At 36.9% G+C, this 27,091-nt stretch overlaps 1 protein-coding gene across 11 annotated transcripts in view; it reads left to right on the top strand.

Annotated features, from left to right (window-relative positions):
* The first annotated feature begins 12,129 nt into the window (after positions 1–12,129).
* LOC139967561 (heparanase-like) overlaps positions 12,130–27,091 on the top strand; it is a 37,178-nt gene continuing 22,216 nt past the window's right edge. Inside the window, exons 1-8 of one of the 11 annotated variants that reach the window (XM_071971480.1) lie at positions 12,130–12,278; positions 15,878–16,000; positions 16,944–17,063; positions 17,471–17,610; positions 18,793–18,966; positions 20,702–20,885; positions 23,094–23,372; positions 26,835–26,958. In XM_071971480.1, the coding sequence (XP_071827581.1) occupies positions 12,247–12,278; positions 15,878–16,000; positions 16,944–17,063; positions 17,471–17,610; positions 18,793–18,966; positions 20,702–20,885; positions 23,094–23,372; positions 26,835–26,958 (1,176 nt within the window). In that variant the 5' untranslated portion in view covers positions 12,130–12,246. Of the gene's footprint in view, positions 12,408–15,873; positions 16,001–16,940; positions 17,064–17,470; positions 17,611–18,792; positions 18,967–20,701; positions 20,886–23,093; positions 23,373–26,834; positions 26,959–27,091 lie in introns of all 11 variants that reach the window. The other 10 variants (XM_071971479.1, XM_071971478.1, XM_071971477.1 and 7 more) reach the window with 10 other exon arrangements.

Genomic DNA, 27,091 nt, shown 5'->3' with positions numbered 1-27,091 from the left:
ACGTAAATTGTCAAAAAGTTCAATGAAGCTCATAGGTACAGAAAGGAGCGTCGCAACTTCCACGTAATCATAATGCACATATACTTTAACATGCTGGATGTATGAACACGAACCTCCAAAATGACGTCATCATAGTAACCATACAACCAAATTTTGGGATTTCCATCATCATGATTGATCTCTAGAGTAAGGTCAATAGGTCACAACATTGGATAAGAATTCAGCTAAAGCATTTGAGGTATGTCAGTTTGAGAAAGCATACAGCGTTTGATTGCAAGCCCTATGACTGATATTCCATGAGAATCGACCAACTTCAATTCCTTCAAAACACACCAAAATATATTCAGACAAATTCAACACAGTACTACCTATTTCAGTCTATGTTCCCAATCTGACGGGCAAGAGAGAACTCTAGCTTCTAACTGGTATCTCAACTATTGAGCTCGTTTTAGGAGAACCTTCTCCATCATTGATATGATACCTATCATGATCATGAATTATCATGAAAACATTGGCTGCAAATATATAAATGTAAATATATATATATATATATATATATATATCATAGAAATGGAGAGGTTATATATATAAAAATACTTTAAAATAAAAATAATATAGAGGAACCTTAAACTTAAAATTCCCAACTTTTTTAGTCGTCGCTCAGATGGGTTACACCCCCCCCCCCCCGTATTTTACCCATGCATCACGTTGACTATATATAGTCAATGATGGGATGTACCATCATCAAACTTGAAAAGATGAATAGGGTAAGAATTAAAATGTATAGACTATTAATACCATGGTATTTGTTTGTGGCTCCCGTAATGAACGTAGGCCTACGTATACAACCGACAACTATGAAACAAATGATTCCATTAGCAGTTATACATTTTGCTCTTGTCTATTTTCGTCTCGCCCCATAAATATTTTCTATTTGCTAGTTACAGAGCTGAACAACATCATCAACTGTCACATCGTCTTTCCTTTTACTCTTCTTCTTCTTTTTTAGTTTTTTTTCTATTTTGTTGTTTCACAGCACCTTAGCAGTGTATGATAAAGAGACAACCAATTGGGCACGTTCACCGGCTGCTGGGTCGGGATGGGTTGAAAGACGTATAGTTTAGAGTTCGCAACAACATTTCTTGTTCGTTTGTTAACATAAACTGATAACCCTTGGAATGCGATTGAACATAGATTGCTGGCTGATGGATGAAACAACGTCAAAATCCCGACGCCCATGGAACGAAACCATATCAGCTTTTGAAAGGGTGGAAAAGAAAACTAAACTTTATGATTGATGGAAGTTTATGGAGTATTTCTTATGTCACGGGTTACTATTTGGTGCACACAAAATGCGGGAGTTGTGCAAAAGTCTTGCTTCTATTACGTAATATACGTAGATTGAGACTCATTCTAAGTAAGGGTCTATGGGTGAATTCTAAGGTAAATATAGTCGTATGTCAATGTGTGAATTCTAAGGTAAGTATAGTCGTATGTCTATGTGTGAATTCTAAGGTAAGTATAGTCATATATGTCTATGTGTGAATTCTAAGGTAAATATAGTCGTATGTTTATGTGTGAATTCTAAGGTAAGTATAGTCGTATGTCTATGTGTGAATTTTAAGGTAAATATAGTCGTATGTCTATGTGTGAATTCTAAGGTAAATATAATCGTATGTCTATGTGTGAATTCTAAGGTAAGTATAGTCGTATGTCTATGTGTGAATTCTAAGGTAAGTATAGTCATATATGTCTATGTGTGAATTCTAAGGTAAAGTATAGTCGTATGTCTATGTGTGAATTCTAAGGTAAGTATAGTCATATATGTCTATGTGTGAATTCTAAGGTAAAGTATAGTCGTATGTCTATGTGTGAATTCTAAGGTAAGTATAGTCATATATGTCTATGTGTGAATTCTAAGGTAAGTATAGTCGTATGTCTTTGTGTGAATTCTAAGGTAAGTATAGTCGTATGTCTATGTGTGAATTCTAAGGTAAGTATAGTCATATATGTCTATGTGTGAATTCTAAGGTAAGTATAGACGTATGTTTATGTGTGAATTCTAAGGTAAGTATAGTCATATGTCTATGTGTGAATTCTAAGGTAAGTATAGTCGTATGTCTATGTGTGAATTCTAAGGTAAATATAGTCGTATGTCTATGTGTGAATTCTAAGGTAAATATAGTCGTATGTCTATGTGTGAGGCATATTTCAAAGGATAAGTCAGACTAGATTACTCTTTATTATTATTCTTTTCTTCAGAAACAGTTTACCCGTAGAGGCGTTAAGTTCAGCGCTTGACGATTTACTGTCAGGAATAACATTGCACCACCTCATTTCAAATAACACATTATCGTATGATATTACATTGCCTAGCATGATTGTACCTCAAATTACAAGACATGATTTGATATAATATGGCATGACATACAATCACCCGATCATAAGTACCTCCCAACCGGTCACGGTCAAACACATTATAGGGATAGTTAAACCCCATCATATCTTTAGTCATCCACATCGCATCACAAAAATTCATAACATCAGAAACACATCGAAACAGTTGGATCACAAAACATCAGTTTCCATCATGTCATGTGAAAGCATTATGCTATGAATATGGCAAAGACACAACATGACTACACGACATTACATTACATGACACTGCTCAGCATGACAAGACATGACACGTTATGCCACGACACCACGTGGCGTCTGAAATCTCAATCCCAGTGCATATATAGGATTACATCACAGCGCCTCTTATCAACTCATGTTAAAAGACAATTGACATCACATCACAAACTATTAACTAACATCGCATTCTTTAACACCAAATCATATATCATATCGCATCGTATCCTATCGTATCATATCACGTCGCTTCATATCGCATCGAATCGTGCTGCATTTCAATAGGTGATTGAGAGTTGATCATCTCGCCATGAGCTCTCTTGATAGATATATGTAAATAATACCAAGGTCATCACATCATATCTCCACAGTGGATACTGACTGTAATCACATATCCCATCCTTATTTTAATTCCGCCGTATCTTTTCAACGGGTCCGTCAAATGACATTAAGATGTCATTACCTCACATCTAATTTCGTTGCAAAGTTTGGCAATACTTTCCTGCTGGTGACATCTATCATATCTATCTATCCACCCACCCAATCGATTCATCTAAATGCCAACTAATCCATTTAGGGTACAAGTTAAGCCCTGCGTGTATACACTGTGGTTAAATCCAAAATACACATCGTGCAATCTGCGATTTGGACGACCCTCACGCGTGGGACACTCATGTAATATAAAAGTCTGACGTTTGCGTCACGGTGTAGCATATATCTCGAGCTCGTTAAATGTTTTTAAGTTAAAAGTTCAAGTGTTATCGTTCGGCGAATTCTTGACAAAATATTGGTATGAAGAATTATGAGTTGAGTTTAATCAGTTTACCTTTAACGAACCGATGAGCTAGAAGCATTACGAATTACGGGCAAATCTACCTCAAAGACGTCTATCCGATTATCGATAAGGCAGACCACACAGTTAGATATAAACCATGTGAAGAGGTGGCGCTCCTCTAACTCACTAGGTCAGAACTTCATCATTGGTGAAAACACCGATGAAACGAATGCTTCGGCTTCTTTAAGCAGTCGACCTATATACTAAAGGAGATGCCTCGTTAGCTTGGACAGTTAAGTTGGCTCAGTTGGGTTTGCAATTCGCTCAACTAAAACCACCGTTCGAGTAAAACAGCGCCGATAAAGATCATACAGTGTGTTGTTAGCTGTACAACTGCATACAACCATACAAGTCCATCGTACGATGTTGAACGAGGGTGCATTACGGTTTGATCAAACCGTTTGTTCAAACAAGGGTCATTTAAACTCCCTTTCCATGCTTCCCGCTTCATATCTCTCGTGGTCCTCCTTAGCCCTCTACCGCTACAGCATTTATACAAGTTTGATATTTTACGGTAAGAAGCTGTTTACTGTTATAAAAATAAACAAAGTACAATCATACATGGATTTATAAGCTGTTTGCTTCTGGCTTCAATTTCATTTTTACATGTGGCCATTTGCAATATCTCCTTTACCGCGATGTTTCTTCAGAAGGGCCGGCAGCAGAGCCCGGTTATTTTATTAGCGGTATGGGATGTGAACACATGGTTGTCGAAGCCCAAGCCCATGTGGGTCCCCCCCCCCCCCTTTGAAAAAGACATTTCCAAACTAAAACCTTGGTATATATAATTAGGTCTAACCGCAAAGTTATGCTAATCAAAACTTTTGAAATTTCTGCAAGAGGTTGTGGTCTAATTCTTTCCAGACTGCTTCACCAAATGGTCAGATGGCGCTATGACTGAACGTTTGGTTAATGATCGAGCGTTTCCCTGACGTCATAACCACGAAGACAGGATTTTTTGCACGTAGATATCTGTCTAATGTCAAGAGTGTGTAATTGGTAATAAAAGTGATGAGTGTGTGAGGGTAACGGTGTCGCCAAACGAATCCGTTCCTTATCTTTCTTTCATATATCATTCGTGCAAGGTATGAACTATGAATTGAAACTTAAAAAATGACAATGTCTTTTTCCTCCGTTCAGTCAAGCATAAGAGGAAGTTACACGTTTTATTTTAGTAATCATGTTTTCTTTCACCGTAAACGAGGAACAGAAAGATGGGGGGGGGGGGGGGTGACACAGGCGCAGGTATATATATATATATATATATCAGCGTCCATAGCCTAGTGGTTAGGGTGTCCGCATATAAATCGGGAGGCCCTGGTTCGAATCCCGGTGGAGGCTGGAAGTTTTTTCACTGTTCTGCATTTTCCAACTCATTACGGTTTCAATTATATATATATATATATATATATATATATATATATATATATATATATACATACATACATAGGCCTACATACATAACGATATTCAGGTACTGGCGTGCTGCAGAATTGCCAAAGTATGCATTTTTACATTTCAACTGGGAATAACGATTTTAGTCTGGCGTGATTTTCATATCGCGACATTATTTGCTCAAGGCATGTTTTGCTTTATGTATTTTTCATCACGAATAAGATTTGCTTTGAAATATTCATATTGATTCGTGACTTATTTCCCGATCTGGTAAATTTCACGTAGAAGGATATAATGATTTTGTTAGTTCATGAAAGGGGGAAATAATAAGACATTTGTATTACTATAATGTGGCAGGCCTAAGAAAACTTGATAAAATATGAAAATAATAATTTCAACACAACATGAAACGTTGACCATAACGGGGATCAGTTGGTAAGAAGTGATAAACGAAACAAAGCCTTATATTGGTATAGCTATTACGTTTAAGTAACACAACAACGTTTCATAGCGTCACGCGTAGTGTTGGGAAATAAGACTTATATTCAAAGCTTTCATTGCATCAAGGTGACTGGACATATATACATGATCACCATAGGTCAATTTCATTGATGCTCCACCAAGACGAATGGTCTCATACAGACACGTCAGAGTTTGATGGCCTCACGTTATTAGATATACGAAACGTATATCCGACATTGTTAGTGTTAAGTGTCTTCGATGAGATGCATCCGAATGTTAATATCAAGTGACGAGGACATTATTGTTGATATGTAGGTAATAATATATTCGGTAAATTTGACAATGCATGTACATTACTTATCACGTGACCGTTTGTCAAAGGTCGACGTCATCATCGATTTCTTGGCGTTACAGTAAGATAGCGTGATACCGCGTGTCTCTGATAATTCCCTGCAATTTGGCCAAAAAATAGAATTTTGTCTGAAGTTCTTTATTTTCTATTTAATTTCATGCATTGCATTGCCATGGGATTTTTTTGTGTCGACTCTTGTTCAGTATAGAACAAAATTAACCCAAACTGTAGCTTTAAGGAATCATTTTCTGCAGGAAATATATATAAATAATAACGGTGCTGTGGCCGAGTGGATAAAGGCGGTGGCATTTGAATCAATGAGGCTTAGCAATCGAGAGGTTCGGGGTTCGATTCCCAGGTCATATATAAAGTGGGTTTTTCTTCCAAGAGCAATCTACGGTTTTCCCATCTGAAATGACTTTCTAAATTGAATAGATACAAAATGTGAGTTAATGTTGAATTGGAAGCCACCCGACGTGTAAGTTATAATCCATAAACCCTTGCGGGTTTCTCCCACATGTGGTCACTTAAGGGTCGTAAAAATAACTGCTGATTATTATTATATATGAAGAAGAATATTGTGCCGACAAGAAAAGAAGAACGGGCAAGTTCTGCTTTAATGTAAGCAATCTAAATATTTGCTCACAATATAAATGCTTTTCTCCTTCTAAACCTCACATTAGTTCACAATACTTTAATGAAAAGAAACACTGATTAAAGATATTAGGAGGAATTGCCACACTTCCCTCTTTATTTAGTAAGAAACCATTCCGAAAAATCATTTTCAAAGAAAACATCTGTGTGTGGGTTATCAATTACCAAAAAAATAAAAACTTTGTGACGACAAAAAAAAAAAACGTTGCTCATTATAAGAAACGGATTTCCAAAATGGTAATCCTTATTTATCTTACCGTGAGTAAGCCCAGACAGTTATAAAATATGGCATTGCATTTCCCCATTATAATGCTATTAGATATACCACTCACCCAAGCACTAATAACGTCCACTTAAAATTTAAATAGCGTATTTAATTGACTTGCACCCTGTTCAACGATGACTTTCATTTTATTCGTTTACATGCTAAGACAAGTGTGAAAGTGGGTTTGTAGGAGAAAGGCTCTCCTTGTCCCCAAAGGACATTTTTTTTTGAGAAAACGATTTCCAGTTGCTTAAGCTTACGGTTCTAATACGAAATCGACTTTGACACAAAAAAATAGAAGTAACTTCACTTCATTAAATCATTCCTTCATTGCTCATTGAGTATTAATGACGTCGTTGAATAAACTGCCCAAAAATGCCCAAAAGGAGAGTCGTAAATAATTTATGAAAGAGATCATTTATGGAGAAGCAATTTTGGTATGTTTAATTGAATTTGATACTAAATAGTATATAGCCAAAATTAATACGTAATTAATAAGCAAAAAGATACAAGTCAATGTTGAACAGTATACAAACAACTTTGTTTATGGTTTTAATCACCATGGTGATCATATTGTATGAATATATTATCTCGTCAACCAAGGTATGTGCATTTTATTTGTGTATACACTCGCTAACTTGCTGCCCTTTAATACTTTTTTTATTACATTTTCTAGATTCATCAAAGTCATGATATAATTATAGAGATTTGCCTGAAGGAAACAGAACATGCCAATGTCATCCTTGCTTAATTGCGCGTTTTTTTTGTTGTTTTGAAAACTATAACAAAGAGAAATGTTACTCTTTCAGATATTTATGATTTAACAAACTTCATGGCAGTATCTATTTTATATATTTAGGTGTTTTCCTGCCAACTTTACAATCCGCTATCAATAAAAAAAATCCATAGTAAATGATGACACAGGTTTACCGACTGGGCCGTGTGATTTAAATAAATTAGTTAAAAGAATGTTTGCTTGCATCATTTATCTCTCGAAATGATATATGTTATAACATTATATAACATTAATAACAGTAATAACATTCACAAAGTTCATATTTTGTTTTATAGTATATCATATATGCACGTTCTTTACTTAAGTATTGATTCAAATTTGTTTTCCTCAAAGCTATAAGTGAAACAAAATTGATGTTACAACTATATGTCATACCAACTTTCCAACTTTTTCAGACATAAATTCTCCCCCACCCCCCCCCCCCCCCAAAAAAACATTTCGGTAGTGATATTTTCACAGCCAAAATGTAATCGTAAATTATAAAAGAAAAATTGAATTGTATATCAGAAACGTCACCACATGAAATGTAAAGTTGCAGCTGACATATGTGGGTATATATGTTTTATGAAAGTATATTTTCACACATGTACATGGTCAATTCCATGATAAGGTCAACATCATACCAAAAAATTTAAAATCATTGTACATTAAAATTGTATAAGTTTCCAATAAATAGAATACTTGTAGTTACTAAAAATAATTTTTTCACCCCTGAAACATCATTTGTTTGATTATGGGGTCAGTTATAACAAATGGTTCCCGTTGTAACTAAATTATGAAAAATACAGTGAAATTTCATTTTGTGCAGATTTGTACATAGTAATCATAGATATCATCAGTTTTTTGGACTAATTATATTTGCTATAGCATAGTGCTCACTTAATAGCTTCAATTTTTTTTCGACATCAAGGCATTAGACAATAGTGGTGAATTGAAAACACCCTCCATTTACTGTCACGCGAGTCACAAAATTTACTGTTTTTGTTTTTTTTCTCCTTGCCTGCACAATAGTTTTACCCCAAATAATGAATATCAAGTCTTCACATAGATACCAAAAGGATTACTGAATTTTCCTTTCCAGAAGATATTCAAATTTTGCGGAAAATCACCCTTTATGAATGTCACGCGAGTCACGTCACGCGAGTCACGTCAAATCAAGATAGTGTTTCTACCTATTTACTGTGTGTTGGACTAATTATATTTGCTATAGCATAGTGCTCACTTAATAGCTTCAATTTCATTTTGATATCAAGGCATTAGACAACAGTGGTAAATAGAAAACAGTAAACACCCTCGATTTACTGTCACGGAGTCACAAAATTGACTGTTTTTGCTTTTTTTCTCCTTGCCTGCACAATAGTTTTACTCCAAAATAATGAATATCAAGTCTTCACATAGATACCAAAAGGATTACTGAATTTTCCTTTTCAGAAGATATTCAAATTTTGCAGAAAATCACCCTTTTATGAATGACACGCGAGTCACGTCACGCAAGTCACGTCAAATCATGATAGTGTTTCTACCTATTTACTGTGTGAAAATTACAGGGATGTTATCTAGTTTGATGAATGAATCACTGATTAAACATATCATATATGCATTCCCCTTAAATTAGGCAACTTGAATAATATGGACACACATAATGCAACTAATTATCAAAATTTCATTTGAAATATCAGAATTTAAAATCATGAATATTTATTCGCAATATAATGCCTATTTTATCACCACGTTTGGAAAGTTAGCACATGTCATTGATTTTTTAGTATTATACTAAAACATAATCTACATTTTTATCTGGCAATGCCATGTGCTATGACTTGACAACCTTAAGGTCTTAACTGCTCAATCATTCCCAAAATCCTATGAGCAAATGTATCTTCTCAAATATTACACTTTTGGTTTATTCAAATATGACAAATGAGAATGGTAATTTGAATCACATTTTGATAGATCTGTTTCTTCTATAACTTTCAAATGAGTGACTTCAACAGACTAAATATTGTTATAAATATTAATTGACAAAATACATTGCCTGAACAACTGTACTACCCGTACAGTATATTACCTACTGTCTGCAGTCATGAAGGTAACTCGGGGACATTAATATCATCTGGACATTCCCAAGGGAAGTACCTTTTGGACACTTTCTAGACCAATGAATGTTATATTTCACTATGCAAGATCTGTACCCTCAATTCACTACTGCATTTGGTCTAGAACTATCCGAAAAGTGAACTTGTCACGCGAGTCACGTTTTCTTGTCACGCGAGTCACAATACATCTTCATCGTTATTTTCATGCGTTACAACTTTTTTTCAAAGTTGCATAGCAATTGAGGTAGAGGTATTTTTCAACTTCGGTATGATTATAAAAAGTGATTGGAAAAATTTTAATAAGACATAAGAAATCGAACATTTGTGTGTGCATTCTGATTTTTGCTAATAGTAACTGTCACGCGAGTCACGTTTAGTTTTTTGCCAATTTCACCCCCAATACTTGAGGTATAAATATTTTTTCTCTACTGTTGTTTAGCATTAAGGCGTACATTCACTGCTACATTAATGCTTTTCTCCCAGGTAATTTCTTTATTTGTTAAATGATATCAAATAGAGAGGAATTTGAGTAAAAATGTCACGCGAGTCACCATGGAATTGACCACATACATATTAAGACTTGAAGTGTGTGTAACTTTATTTCCTATTCAGTGAATATTTGACAACTTGAATCAACAAATGTGATTGCTCGATAATGTCGTTGTCGACAAACGTGACAAAACATTTGCAGTGCAGATTACCCATTTCGTACCTTACTTCATTAATTTCCGAAGTTAATACTACACTGGAGATTTCGTTAATCATAACAATAAATGTGTGAAAATCACATCCCAAACTATCTCTGACGAAGTCCAACAAAAATATGAAAAGTTTGATGATAAACAGGAGAGCTTCATAAAATATAAAAAAAAAAAATTGGTGAAGCTACTCATAACAATTACTAATGGCTTTGTGAAGTTTCAGCAATATTAATCTAACTTTCAGTGGTTTTATATGCATGCGATCATTCATCATGTTGCTCTCTTGGGATATTAATAACGTCATCATTACGTAATTAAAACATCTATTCTTTATGGTAGCTTGCACAATTTTCTGGCAGTAAAAATATTCCAGTCTCATCTGTAATTTTGGCAATAATGCCTTTTGAGATATAGTTACTCTAATAATTTGATGTGATTGTTATTAGCTTGTTTTTCAACAACTACAATTCGCTTTTCAAAATCACTTTTTGGCCTGTTTACTCTTAGTTCAGGCAGTTTATAAGATTTTCTCTGTATCACTTTCAGATATACTTGCATGTTCAGAACTTTGTAAGCAAGATATATCTTTGTTTTCCTCCATCGATATTTTGGTATACCCAGTCATTTTTTTAATACGTAAAAAAGGCTGGGCGAATGTATACTAAGGGGCAATTCCGAGTTACGACGTGATCGGTGAACCTGTGGTGCTTGGAACAAATTTAAGTAAAATGTTAGAAGTGCAGCAAGCATCACCTTCGTGTTTTGATGGATGGATTGATGACTTTAGGCTCAAACTTGTGATATGTTCTAGACTATTAAAAACCAGCGTTTTCAGTCCAGGCTGTATTTCTCAACACTTTAGTTTTTGAGATACGACTTATAAAAGCATATGAAGTTCATGTGACGATGAAAGTGGCTGGACTACTTAGTCCAAACACACATATAAATTGATTTGTTCCTCAAGATGCATCACAAAACTCAATGGGAAACGATAACTTACAAATGATATATATATATATATATATATATATATATATATATATATATATATATATATATGTGTGTGTGTGTGTGTATGTATATATATATATATGTATATATATATGTATATATATATATGTACCGTATATATATATATGTATATATATATGTATATATATATATATATGTATATATATATGTATATATATTTGTATATATATATATATATATATTAATGGTAAAGACATATTCCCTAGCCCATTAAATTTTGCCTTGATGTGCACTTCATGAGGATGCGTTTTTCCACTGCAAGAACGCCCACTCTAAGCTTTCTGCATTCCCCTCACTTTCTTCGGTTCACTTTCTCCCCGACCCTCAACTTGGAATTTCTGTTAACATGAAGTTAAAGTACATGTTTTCGTTTCGAGGTATCAGAATTCATAAAACAGTGGCTTAACATTAATATTTAGGGCCGCACTGAGGAGCAGACGCCATCAAAAATTTAGATCTAAAGAAGCATTGCAAGGATTTAGCACAGTTTAAAGCAGGCGCGTAGCCAGGAATTTGCCAAGGGAGGGGCGAACCTGTAGGCAAACTATCAGAGCCGTAGATTCTGCATTGAAAACTATCTTAGCATAGCGCCACCATGATTAGCGCGAAGCGTACAAGAACATTTTGGCTGAAAATGCCTCCCAGATCGTTGGAAATGGCACTTCCCAGGCCTTGTAAGTTACATCTAAGCTTGAAATTACTAGCGATAACATGAAAACATACAAAAAAAATATGCTCAAGGGGTGCGGTGTCCCCATTCTCGCCCCCCCCCCCTTGGCTACGCGCCTGGTTTAAAGACGAATATGTCTTGAAAACCAGAATAGCTGTACCACTTTGTTTTGTTTTTGCATGGACTAAAGTCGTTGCCAAAGTAATGTCCCATTTTGCGTTCCATAAAAGCGCATTTGTCCTTCGAGAGAAAGTTTGTTTACATCACTGATCTGTACATCCGGCCTATACACCGTGGACTTGCACTAGCCCTCTTGAGTATTATGTAGGGTCCATCTAGGCTCCATAGCAGTAAATGATCTGCTGGTGCTACTGTCTCAACTTAAGGTGAGGGCAAAAAGTCTAAGAAGCTCTCCAAGAATACCACGAAGTTCAAAGTGAGTCAGGAATCAGTCAGGGCAAGACTACGGAAGTAATGATGTGTTCCGTTGGCAAGTTACTTCGGTGGGCGAGGCAGTATGTGAATTAGACCTAACAATAGGCTAGGGCTGTGTTCTACTTACATGCTTAGGCCAGGCCTTAGAATTATATACTGCCTAAGAGTAAGACTAGAGACAGCCTAGTTTGGCAGCATAGACTAGGCTGATCTTGCATGTTACACAGACTGAGGCCATATTAGTGTAAGGCTTATTTTAGGTAGTTCGGGAACGGTAAGCCGGGCCTTACACTGATGACGTAGAACCGAGCGTGAAACGTGAAATAATCAGGAAAGCGGGTACTGGATAATATATGTCTTCTTTTATTGATTCTGAATAAAACTGTAACTTTAGATAATTAAAATGTAAAGAGCCCGAAGACTACAGACGTAAATATAAATTACGGAGCCTACTGTTCTACGTCCGTAGACTTCGGATGATAAACTTCAACTCCTCGATATGTCTTTATGAAACACTTAAACCCCTGATTCCAAAATAACAAATTAAGACGCGTTGCACAGGGCACACGCTCTGCCCGTGAACCCGATTGGTGTAAACTTTTAACTCACCCCTCACCAAACTCTTGATTGGTTGAGTGCCAACCTGATATGCAGATGAGCATATGCAAATGGGCACTCAACCAATTTGAACCAGTTTGGCTGTCTTCCAACCCCGAATCATTTAAAACAAAAGATAAGCTTCTAATAGCGCGTGATTTATATCCCGCCACACCACAGCGCAAACCACCAATGCGCGAGCCATGGGTGACGTCATAATAACAATAACTAGAATACGCTTCACAATAACAATAACTAGAATACGCTTCACATTAGCGGTTTGAATTCCACTGTGTACGGAGCTAGAAGATCGTATTCGCAGTGCAAACTATTTCCGTGAGCGTAGCCTGTAGATATAAACCTGATGGTCACATAGCTAAAACAATCAACATAACCTACCCTAGGTCTAGCTTGAAGTTCGGCTAAACTATGGAACTGTCCAATGTATTATTTTTGTTTAACTCTCCATTCTTGTAGCATGGTATAAGACCACAACATAAATTCTTTCTAACTAAGGTTACACAGATATATTGCTCATGTAATGCCCAGGTTTGGAAAGTGATTTTTCTGTGCAGTATGAAATTGAAACTATTTTTTATCAAGGAAAGTGATGAACAACATAAAGCATGTCACAGAATAATGAATATGCACCAAGGCTTATTTGATCTCAAACTATTCAAAAAGGGTAGCTTGGCTTCTATTACATTAGGCCTCCTGTCGTACTTGGCCTATAAAATACTAGCTAGGTGTGTGTGGGGGGGGGGGGTAGGCCTTACAGTACCTCACTGCAAATTGAGCCGTAACTCGACAAGCGACTTCATACATTCATCCAAGTTTGTATTGTCATTTTAACTGAAAACTTGTGAGCTAATTTTTTTAACTGTTACTCCTCTACACTTTCTAAATCAAAGTGACCTTAGGCCTATATGCATTGAAAAGCTAAGATTGACAAAGCATCTCTCTTCCACTTGCAACCTGTATCCAGTGAAAATCTGTAATCTCTTTTCAAAACATCCTGGCAGAGAAGGATCGCAAACTTTTTTCAAACTCCTTAAATTGTAGTATATTTTACAAAGTATAACCTATGGCATGTAGAAAATGCCTCAAGAAATCACTTAGGTGTTTGGCTTCCTCAATTGCATTAGTCATTGAAAGAAAAAACTTAAACTTGCTTCAATTTTGCCAAGGTAGTGCTTTCATCATACTGTGCATGTTTGCAATGATGATGTTGCTATATTTGGGGTTTGACTAGTCTACGACTACGAGTCACTTGCCAAACTGTCAAGTACTGTATAGTGCATTTAACTGTTTGCCAGAGCTGAAATTCTACTCGCCATAACAAGTTGGCGAGCGTATTTGTCAAGGCCTGCTGGGAAGCAATTTATGCTTCTTTGGCAACGAAACAAACTTTGGAGACCGTTTGCAACACAGGGGTATTGATCATCAGCATTTCAATTTAGCCTGTAAAAGGCAAGTTCTTTTACCAACGGTACGGTGATAAATTTGTGATAAACGTAAGACAGTAATGTATTGAACAGCCAACTAGACAAATATTTTGAAACTGCATTTAGTCTGTTGAATGCTTACTTTTGATTTTGCAAAAGTCAGGCCACTACAGTACTGTATGTATAACTTCCGCGTTGTACATGCAAGCTGTTAGGTACTGAAAGGATGTGCGTATTTACAACTGGTATGAAAAAGTTGGTCAGCTTGATAAATTACAAAACTATTTACATTTCTAACAAGGAAAATCGGCCGGGTCATAGTCAGGTGCATGGGTCTTTCATCCAAGAGCAATCTTGGATCATCTGGAAGTGACTTTTCAAATTGAAAAGATTCCAATTTGAGGTAAAATGTTGAATTGGAAGCCACCCCACGTGCAACTTGCAATCCATATATGAGCCCTTGCGGGTTTCTCCCACATTTGTGGTTCCTTAATTGTCGTAACAATAACTGCTCATTATTATTGTTTTTTTTTCTTGGGTGATAAAGATATGTTATATAAAGCAAATGCACCACATTCCATCCTCTGCTGGATTGTCTTCTGTATGTTGTTTAAATGACCTGACCTATTATGATGTTGTACAGGTTATGACACTGATTTAGAAATTCAATGTTTCAACCGTAGCAACAGAAGTTAGCCCCAACTTAAAGTGTGCTAAGTTGTCCCTGCATGTTTTTTTCTTCTTCTTCTTCTTCGGTGAAGTGATGTTAATTTGCACAATTACTGTAGGTGCAAACCTACCTATCTTCCTTATATCAGCTCAATTGTTAAAATTCATAAAACAGTGGAAAGAATGAAAGAAATGAAGACTGCCCAAATTATACTATGTAGACCTTTGTATTGAAGTTTGTGGTATTTGTATTAAAATGAAGCATAATTTGTGTAGCTGTATTGATGTCGCACATGTGAATTCCAATTGCATTGCACATTTTTAAGTAGACTGCTCTGTAATTCGTTTCAACACATTTCCACTATCGAGGGAAGATACTTCTAAAGAAATTGCCCACAATTTCTTCAATTTTTTTGTCAAAATACATAAAAAATAGATGTGTTAAGACTTTCCAAAGGCTAGATATTCAAAATTTAGGAAAAATAATTATTTGACATTTCCACTTCCACTTAGTACCACGAACATAGTAAATTACATAAATTTCTGCAGGGTTACACACTTTATATGACAAAATCGTCCTGTGAACACAACAGATATTCACTTAAAACTTCTTTCTTTACTTCTTTGGCCTAATTTATACCAATGGTAGATACCTAATGTATGACCGAGAGAGGTTGACCCAGATTGGACCTCAAAAGACTCAAATAAATTGAGCCAATTTGATAGATTTGTTTCCGTTTTGCACAGCAGGTAACATCGCAACCCAGTGGACAGTTGCGAATATCGTACCTGTGGAATGAATAGTAACGTACTGTCAACATTTTTGCATTTTTTGACAGCATGAGAGCTTGCACGATCACGCAGATCTACATACGAAAAATGATGGAATGTCACAGGTTCTGTTTCATTATCCTTGCTGTTTGTACCTTCAGTTATGGTGTTGTGTCAACAGAAGTAGAAAGGTAAGGGTCGTATCCTTTCTTTGTAGTGCTATGTTTTGTGCTATTCATTTACTACACATTTTCCTTTGTTTCCCCACACACATACAGTACTAGAAAGACCTAAATGGACACTTGTACAGTAGTTAATTGGTACCACATCTTCCTCTGGCTCGCTTTCTCGCTGAAACATTCATCTAGACTAAGTCGAACCGTTCAATGTGTGAGAAAGGTTTGAAAGCTGGTCGAAAGTACAGGAACTTTTGGATACCTTTAGCATTTTCACCATGGCAGATATTGCGGGCAAGAAAAGGAGTCTGATGAACAAAATAACTAAGTCCTGTGCATACCATCGAATAATAATAATATCTGGTATTGTATAGCACAGGGTTGTCCAACCTTTTGCAGAGGAGGGCCACATGGAATGATTATGATGAAGGAGGGGGCCGCATGAACCCTACGCTCGATTTTCGATTTCAAGGCAACAAATGTGAGCACTGCGTGCGGAGCGCACTGATTTATTTTCCTTCATGATAAAACAGATGAATAAAGTTCAGCCGCCCCCCCCCTCCACTGAGAGAGTGTCACACAAACTGATCTGTATGCAGTTTTTTGGACCCAGAAGGTTCGAATGACTGATTATATAAATCAATAAATCTGCTCACTAAAATTTCGCACAGTAGAGCATCGCTGGCGGGCCGGACGCAACCCTGCGGCGGGCCGGACTGTGGCCCGCGGGCCGTAGGTTGGACAACCCTGGTATAGCAGTATGCTACACAGTCATTGTCAAATTGTGCCATTTGTTACAACCAAGATTTCTTATTTTAAACTGATTTAAATATCGATGAGTTGAAACAATTGGTAATATAGCTCTGGGCTTTGAACTTTTTGTAGTTTTTAATTTGTCTTTGTTGTTTTCTTTTGTGCTATTTAGTTTTAATTTATTTTATATGTTTTCTTCCAGTAGACAACCAACTCCAGTAACAGTCGATGTTGATTCTTCAAGGGTACTCTTCCAAGTTGATCCACGGCTGTACTCATTTGGGTTGGGCTGCAGCCTTCATTATAAAAATCACTATAATTTAAGGTTTGTACTCTAGCCATTCATCAATCATAAAACAGGTGGAAAAACTTTCTCTTGAAGAATCATTGCTGTTATAGTTTGCATTACTTTGTTGATGATTTTGTTGTCTTTATACTATGATCTTCACAATGGTCTAATTAAATTCCCATCTAGAACATAATTTTGTTCTTCATAAACGTATATGTATATATAAACTTCAGTAGTAATGCCAGCAGGAGAATTTTCAGCTATAGGCCTACTGCCCGTTCCACACTGTTATTTGAAGAATAATCCAAGACAAAAATGGAAAGCTTTTCTGTCACCTATAAATATTATTTTCCAACCTTTTTGTAGGATGTTGAGATGCCATTTAATAGCAAACTTGCCCCCTAATGTTCCTTTTCTTATTGGTTTTCATGTGTACTTAACAGCTCTCCCATTCTCAGAAGTCTTTCAAAAGAATTAGCTCCAGCATACTTGAGACTAGGGGGTACTTATTGTGACTTTCTCACCTTTGAGGGAGAAGCTCGTGAAGAATACAGCAAGACGTTCAGCAACAAGACTTTGACAGGTCAGTCAGATGATGTAGGAGATTGTTAGCATACAATGTAAAATAAGATGTCATACATACACAATGACAAAGAATGCTTATGATAGCCCATATGATATGAACTTTCAACCCCTTCCCCCCCCCTCCCCCTCCCAAAAAATAAAAAAATGTGACTACCAACCTGCCCAGGTAACACTTTACTGTGGGCAGTATATTTTTAACAATTTATCCTTTGAAACTTGGCAGGCACATGGTTTGTTATTGAAGAAAAATGTTTTTATAGAAATAACAAATAATGGTGTAAAATTGTCATATGCAGCTCTAAAGGGTTCTTCCACAGAAACTTTGTTTAACTTAAGTATCTGGAACTTGGGATATCCAGGTTCCAACAAAAGTTATGGAATGTGCACTATGGGAATCTCCAGCCACAGCCTAAATCAATAGAGGGCGCCACTGTCATATGGGTCCTTTCTAGTTCTGGGAAATGTGACAAACTGCATTCCCTAATTCACACATAGTGTGACATATTCCAGCTAAAATATATGATCTTTACCACTCATAATTGGCACATTTTAGCAACAAAAAAGTTGCTCACCATTCAGTCGGTAACTTAACACACATCTGGTCATCAACCAATCAGAAAGCTTCTTTGAGGTATTTTTGATCATGTACGCTAAACTGAGGGTTAGCTTAAAAGAGCCAGTATAGTTGTATCCAAAGGCCCCAAAATGGAATGTACTGGACATATACCTGTGAGTTCTTCAAATAATATTTGAAGATGAGATCTTTTGCAGCTTATACGGCCCCTAGCTAATGTAATCTACTGTTAATGTTTAAGAGTTGCCCAAACCTACTGGTTTCGACAGGAAATAATGATTCGGGAACCAATTTATTCTGAGAAAGTTTGTATATATTCCCAAATTTTTTAATGAGTTAAGATACCTCTTTTCCCCCTTACATGCTCAATTCAGTATGACATTGAGTTACTACCATTGGACTACACGAATGGTAATTGTTAACTGCAATTTGGTATCCAAATTTTACGTTTCTTTGATATTGTTTTATTCTTTTTGATAACAACAATGTTTATAGCAAAAAATGAAGATTGTCACAGGATAAAAATTCTTCTCCAGCAAATAATGGTTTATTTCATCTTCATTTCTGTTTTGTTAACAAAAATTAATTACTTTCACTCCTCGCCAGGAGAAATGTGGGATGAGCTCAACAGCTTTGTGGAGGATGTCGGATTTCAGCTGGTCTTTGATATCAACGTGTTACTTCGGACACCCGAAAACAAATGGGATCCTTCAAATCTAGAACAACTCTTGGACTATAACTCCAAGAAAGGTCACAAAGTCAACTTCCAACTAGGAAATGGTGAGTCAATTTAGTATCAAGTGGACCATATAATGATGGCTATCGTAATGGTCATTTAATGACGGTACTAACATGTTGAATGCTCTTGATTAGGTAACCACTGCAAGCTTCGCTTTATGAAAAGATTTTGTATTCCATGCTGAAGGCAAGAGGGATCTGTTCTATGGTGAGGGTGTGTCAGTGCCCTGGTGCATGTATGAGACGCCTTGGCTTGTAAACTACATTGTGGATGAATGATCTTCATATTTGCTATGTAGATGCACCTTATAGCGTACAACAAATCTATTGAAATTGGTGGAGGTCAAAGTCTCAAGTTAAGTTTCAAGGTCACTTGAGGTCAACAAAGGTCAAAGTCTAAAACCCTTGTAAACAACACATTTAACTCAAAGAGGGAAGCTTCCATAAATTTCAAACAACTTAATATGTAGATCCAGCTTGGTATTTAAATTACAAAAACCCTATTGAAATTGGTGGTCCAAGATCATTTTGTGGGCAACAAAAGTCAAACCTTGGAAAATTGTAAACAAGATAACTCATCAAAAGTGGTGGAATTCAAAGGTCATTTGAGGTCAGTATATAGCAAAGTATGAATAGCTTAACAACAAGATAATTTGGAAACTATTAGCTCGGATGAACCTCATAATGAGTTTGTGGATGTGCCTTTAATATTGAGTACAAGGACCCTATTGCAATTTGTGGAGGTTAAAGATATTTGAGATTAATATACCTCAAAGCTTGAATAAATAGCTTGTAATCAAGAAAAGCTTGAAAAAATGTTCATATATGGTTTGTAAATCTACCTTGATTAGTACAATAACCCTGTTGTTCTTGTGTGTGTGTGTGTGTGTGATCAAAGGTTATTTGAGGTTGACAAGAGTTCATTGGCTGAAAACCTTTTTATCAGAAGAACTCCAAAAGTAAAACTTGTATGCATGTCATACTTGGTGAGTTGCTCCACCTCAGTAAGCACTAAAGCCTTCTTGGCAGTTTATACTAATTGTTGTCATGTGAAATTTGGCAAGGAATCATTCTAAGCTGGTTGGATCTCTGGTTATATTTATTATGATGCATTGTAATTTTGTAATTTAGAAAAAAAGTAATTTCAGTGCATCCCTTGTAGGAGATGAATTTTTCCATGTCGCTATAAAGGCTATTTGTGTAAAGTTTTCAAGTGACCAAATGACTTACATTCTTATTAGTTTTTATTTGTTGAAAGACTTAAACTTAATTTGAGAATCAATAGGTTTCAAAGAATTGTCCGACTACACCAAAAAATGGGGAAACAAAAAGTAAGCCCCAGGCAAAGATAAACAGTTTGTCTTTATTTGCCGACATTGTATGATCCATTGAATGTCTCTATATGGGTTGATCTTTTTAAGGACAGGTAATTAGAAATATTCTCATTAACAATATATAAACACCCAATACCATTTTCCCTAAATAATTATAATTTGTGTCAGTGTGACCTTTCTAAGAAAGGATGTGATTTGACTGATAAAACCTTGTTGAATCAAACCAAAAGTAATATGTAGCTCCTATACTGCTGTATGTAAATCTAGACATGTTCACAGAGGTAGAACACATGCATTGCAATAAGGTTTTCACTTCAATTGTCGATCTTACAAAGTGTTGCTTTTAGCTGACAATCTTTCAATGATCTTTGTAAATTGTTGTTGGTCAAGCAGTCTAAATGTTTTGTATACTTTTACATTGAGCACTTTCTATTTTCCTGTAGAACCAAATGCATTCAGGTTAATAGCCAACATAAGCATCACACCAGAGGCACTGGCAGATGATTTTAAGACGTTACGAACAATCTTGAAACAAAGAAAGTTATATCAAGAGTCCTTGCTAATTGGTCCTGATACAACCAGTCTGGTGAAGCACATGAATAGTGATGCTAAGGAGTATCTGCAACAGTGAGTACACTTACAAGGGTACAGTAGATGAGTACATTAACAAGGGTAGATGAGTACATTACCAAGGGTAGGTGAGTACATCAACAAGGGTAGATGAGTACATTAACAAGGGTAGATGAGTACATTAACAAGGGTAGGTGAGTACATCAACAAGGGTAGATGAGTACATCAACAAGGGTAGATGAGTACATTAACAAGGGTAGGTGAGTACATCAACAAGGGTAGATGAGTACATTACCAATGGTAGGTGAGTACATTACCAAGGGTAGATGAGTGCATCAACAAGGGTAGGTGAGTACATTAACAAGGGTAGGTGAGTACATTACCAAGGGTAGATGAGTACATCAACAAGGGTAGATGAGTACACTAACAAGGGTACAGTAGATGAGTACTTAACTAGGGTAGATGAGTACATTAACAAGGGTAGGTGAGTACATTACCAAGGGTAGTTGAGTACATTAACAAGGGTAGGTGAGTACATTACCAAGGGTAGGTGAGTACATTACCAATGGTAGGTGAGTACATTACCAAGGGTAGATGAGTACACTAACAAGGGTACAGTAGATGAGTACTTAACTAGGGTAGGTGAGTACATTAACAAGGGTAGGTGAGTACATTAACAAGGGTAGATGAGTACATTAACAAGGGTAGGTGAGTACATCAACAAGGGTAGATGAGTACATTACCAAGGGTACAGTAGATGAGTACTTAACTAGGGTAGGTGAGTACATTAACAAGGGTAGGTGAGTACATTAACAAGGGTAGATGAGTACATTAACAAGGGTAGGTGAGTACATCAACAAGGGTAGGTGAGTACATTACCAAGGGTAGTTGAGTACATTAACAAGGGTAGGTGAGTACATTACCAAGGGTAGGTGAGTACATTACCAAGGGTAGATGAGTACATTACCAAGGGTAGATGAGTACATCAACAAGGGTAGATGAGTACATTAACAAGGGTAGGTGAGTACATCAACAAGGGTAGATGAGTACATCAACAAGGGTAGATGAGTACATCAACAAGGGTAGATGAGTATAATAACAAGGGTAGGTGAGTACATCAACAAGGGTAGGTGAGTACATTACCAAGGGTAGGTGAGTACATTACCAAGGGTAGGTGAGTACATCAAGGGTAGATGAGTACATCAACAAGGGTAGATGAGTACATCAACAAGGGTAGATGAGTACATCAACAAGGGTAGATGAGTACATCAACAAGGGTAGGTGAGTACATCAACAAGGGTAGGTGAGTACATTACCAAGGGTAGGTGAGTACATCAAAAAGGGTAGGTGAGTACATTACCAAGGGTAGGTGAGTACATCAAAAAGGGTAGGTGAGTACATCAACAAGGGTAGGTGAGTACATCAACAAGGATAGATGAGTACATCAACAAGGATAGATGAGTACATCAACAAGGGTAGATGAGTACATCAACAAGGGTAGATGAGTACATCAACAAGGGTAGATGAGTGCATCAACAAGGGTAGATGAGTGCATCAACAAGGGTAGATGAGTACATCAACAAGGGTAGATGAGTGCATTCACAAGGGTAGATGAGTACACAAACATGGACAGTAACAATGGTGTAAGTACAGTAACAATGATGTAAGTACAGAATCAATGGTGTAAGTACTGTAACAATGTTGTAACTAAGTACAGTAAAGGCGGTTTAAGTACAGTAACAAAGGAGGTAGACAGTATCGTCAACAGTGAGTAGCATTTTACTGTTATATTTTCGACAGTGTTCTATGAATCATATCTCTAGGCATTGGCATGTTAAGTGGATGCACAGAAGCACACTCACCAAAAACCGAGTTATCCCCATGTTCCAATGGATAAGTATACACATTTAAACCTGTCTGTTGCCTACAATGTTAAGTACATACAACTATACCCGTGCAGACCTGAGCTACCTCTATATTTATTGGGGAGTTAGTATTGAATTCATTATACCTAGCTCCAATGCATATTTAGTAGGTATTTAAAGCTATCCCTGATCCTCAGAGATAACTTGAAAAACATCTCAGATCATTTGCCACATAACTACAGTCATTTGGTTAGATCTTTATAAGGTAATGTGTATGTAAAATCAAATATATATATATGTGCAGTAGTCTGACCCATGAAATATCAGCATAGCTTTGATATTCCAGTATTTGACTGACCACCTCATACTCCTCACCAATGTCCATTTTTCTCTTGGTCAGATTTCTTGACAATATTGGGGATGCCGTTGATGTCGTTTCAACTCACTTCTACTACAGACCGCTTTCGAAAGCAGAACCCGTAGTGAATATTTTCACAGATCCTTCAGTATTAGACCAATTCCTGAAAAACACAGTAGCTTTCAAGGAACTCGTCGAAAGACATGATCCACCAAACCGGCCAAAACTTTGGTATGGAGAAACTGGTCTCCTTCCAGGAGGCTTTTTCACTGTTGGAGGGTCTGGGATGAACTATTCAGATCGATTTATTTCTGGCATGGTGTAAGTAAATCATCATTTCATTCAACTTTGTGTTTCTTTCAAACATGTGTAAAATGAGGGTATAGAGACCTGATAAAAAAAAGGTGTCAACAAATTTTAAAATAAGTAACCTAAAATCTTTTTCATCAGAACAGTGATGTCATGTCTGCATTTTGAGGGCTCTACCAACCGCTTTGGAGCTATTCAGTCCCGAGTTCGGACCTAGTTTATATGTGGCTTTGTATCTATTCTTCAGGGTGCATGAGGAGGACTGGATGGTGATAATAGTAGTAGTAGTAAGTTGAGTTGGTCTATCCGACATGCTCAGTGATTAACCTCTGCCACGTATCACGATCTTGCGCAAGGTTTATTGCTTCCTCCAATTGTTAATATTAACGTCCTTAAATTGCAACTTTATTTTTCCAAGCAAGGTAGTCACAGGCCTTCCTACTGGTTTAGCAGTATGTCTCAATGCTTCTCTTAAAGCAACCTTTGCTGGAGCGTCCTCCTGGGGTCTTGCTACATGACCGAAAAAATCTCAATCTTCTATGTGCGACTATGGATGACCAAGGTGTTTGGTTGGTTTCATTGTAGAGCTCATCGTTTGATAACCAACTGTTATTGGTCCATCTAATGTTGAGAATATTACGAAGTAGTCTCCTTTGAAAAGTGTCAATTTTGCGATCAAGATCCTTCGTTGTGCCCCACAGTTCGCAATTGTACAAAAAAATACTCTTTAATAAAAAAGCCTCCAAAGTCCTAAGCTTAATATTCCGGCTTATGTTTTTGCTTTTGAAAATACTTGACAGTGTGTTGAAAGCACCGTTGGTTATACCAATTCTTCGGTCCCCAGCAAGCTTCCAACATATTTACACTTCTTCCAACTTTCATTTCCTTTTCTTGTGATTGATGGTGATAATGGAGTGTGAAAAATCTCTCATATTTGTCATTGAGAAAGAATGCTTACAGCTTTCTCTGTAGATGGATTGAAACTACTAAAACCTGATCTTTTTTAAGTTCCATATATGACACCTACCATTTTCATATCCAGAAAATATGACCTCTGTTCCCCTCTTTTCTCACGAAAGTTATAGTGGATATATGAGAGGAGGGGGATGAGTAGATGCTGGGAGAAGGGAGAGGGACATAAAAATCAGTCAATAATACCAATTAGTTTTACTCAAACAATCTGTCAGGAAGGAAATGGGTGGGGAGGGAGGGTGGACATAGCTTGGGAAGCAGAGAGATTAGTAAATAAATGTTACTATAATAAAAACAGGTGCTCAATAGGGAAACATTCAATATTGGTTTCTTGTGATTGGTTACATGTGATATTAAAGGGAGTGAAGACTCGCGCAAAAAAGAAACGTCTAATGCCGGTAATTTGACCTAGTTTTGAATGAGGTGTAACAGAAGTGTTAGACACCACCATCGATCCCAGAAAATACACACACAGCTTGCTACTGTAGGAGTTAGACACTAGTGTACAGTCAGTACATAAAGCTGCGGTCAATACCCACAGCACAGTATACAAAAGATACAGCAATGGACATCTCAGGTCCAGCTAAAGATAACAATTAAGGTATCACGTTTCATTACTGTCTGCATTTTGTAGGGACACGAACAAAACGTCACTTGCAAGTAACAGAAAGTTAACATTTTCAGATGGCCACACGTGGTTTGGGGCGAGTCTTCATTGCCTTTAAAGGACAGGACAGTCTTGACCTTGATGGTGGCAAAATCGCGATCAGTCAAAGTCTATCAATTATTTTCAACGTTACAGAGTTGACTAGTATCGTTGTCAGTCGGGCAGAATGCAGCAAGCTTTACTCTGATTCAATTTCAATCTTATTTTGAGTGAAACTAGGTAGGTTTGGCAAACGATGTAAACTCAAAAAGCTGCTTTAAGGTGTTGTAAACTACATGTCAACTGTACGTTACAGAAACACTATTATTTGTGGAGAAACCTAACTGGTATCTGCACAGCGATCCACCACAGTTTTTAACTTTCTATAGATATGAAATTAAATTACTTGAGGGCAGCAAACTGTTTCTGTTAGTTATGACCATGGCGACCTGTGTTTGGGTTTAATTGAATTGTTATGGAATGAAACTTTTCACAAGTTTGCCTCCTCTTCTGGGAAAAGCCTAACATTTAGACCATTTTAGTGAACAGCAAACGTTTGGTTCTTGAATCATAACTACGTGTTCTGCATTTGATGTTGTTATAACTTAATCATGGCTCATTGGTTTGCAATTAATGTTGGACAAAAAATGACCTACTGAAGCCTATTTTGGAAATCTTCATTTTACAATTTCAAATTCAGTATTTCAGATGGAAAAAAAGTTGCGAGGTACTCCTGGCCGATTACCAAATATTGCCTTTTTTTTAGTTTTTTAGAACGAGCTCTTGTCTTTATGCATGTTACTATTTTTAGCTCATACCAGCATGCTGGTGTGAGCTATTGTTACAGTGCGGCGTCTATCACTCTATCCGTCAACAATTGGTAAAACCGCTCCCACTCGCACAGTGTTTGATGGAATTTCATGAAACTTGGACACAAGGACCATTGGGTATAGGGCCATCAGAGATGGTCCAAAATTTGGGGTCAAAGGTCACCTGTGGGCCGTAATGGGCCATTTTGTGGAAATACGCAAAATGCTTCTTCTCCTACAGATTCCATGGTACAATGTTGAGGGTTTGTCACGATAGTACTATGGTAGTTTTACCTTCAGGGTGTTCATGAATTTGAGATCAAAGATCAACTAGGGGTCTTTTGTGGCCCGGGCCGCGGCCCTATATTTTCAAATTGCTCCTGTTCGTACAGTGTATGGCCAATTATAATGAAACTTGGTCACAATGTTCCTCAAATGGTCAAAAAATTTTGGTCAAAAGTTAATTAATTACAATTAATCCCCATTGTTTAAAAAAATCTGAGCCTTCACTTCTTGCCAAAGCTCCTTTAATTTGTCTCCCAGTCTCTGCAGTGTTTGTTTACATTTGTGGTTAAGCTCTGCAGAGGCTGTTAGTGGAATTAAAGCAGGACTGGGAGTTGTTATTAACTGTTGAACTGTAAGCATGAGAGCCCTATAGCCAATCAGCACTTGCCGATTCTTAGAAGTCTTTGAGCCTGAGGTATGTAGGCAGCTTGTGAAGTTATGTCTTGTAGGGAGTGCTTGTTATGTCTGCTAAGGTAGAGGGGAGAAAGTTTAATAGGGTAGGTCAGTGGTATTGTTTGAGAGAGTGGGTAAAATAGGATTTAAAGGGGAAAATAGGAATTATAGCCAGTGGTGTGGCCAGGATTCTGCTAACGGAGGGGGGGGGGGTATCCCTCACGGGCCCAAAATTGGTTTTGTGGGCCCTACATTTTTCAGCTCGAAAAGGTATGAGCTTCTGCACCATTGGTGCTCTAGTATTAAATGGAGTTAATAAACTATGAAGAAACCATTGATGAGGTTTTGTTTTGTCCTTCTCTCTTTCAGGCAACTAGACAAGCTGGGTATCTGTGCATCACATGGCATTGAAGTTATGGTTAGACAAACACTTCTTGGGCCAGGTCATAGAAATGGTAGAAGGCTCATAACTGATGATTATGACCCAAATCCGGTGAGAGTCCTAATAGCATCTTCTTTATTTTAACATTTAATGCAAAACATTATTTCTCTCACAAGAAGTATACAACGAGTAGTAGTGCAAGTTGTTGTTCACGGGTGTATGTGTGTGCGTGCGTGGATGGGTG

The sequence above is a fragment of the Apostichopus japonicus genome, chromosome 5 (assembly GCF_037975245.1).
Source record: "Apostichopus japonicus isolate 1M-3 chromosome 5, ASM3797524v1, whole genome shotgun sequence".
Classification (NCBI taxonomy): domain Eukaryota; kingdom Metazoa; phylum Echinodermata; class Holothuroidea; order Aspidochirotida; family Stichopodidae; genus Apostichopus; species Apostichopus japonicus.
The sequence above is the reverse complement of the archived record's forward strand: the minus strand, read 5'-3'. Positions and strand labels throughout refer to the sequence as shown.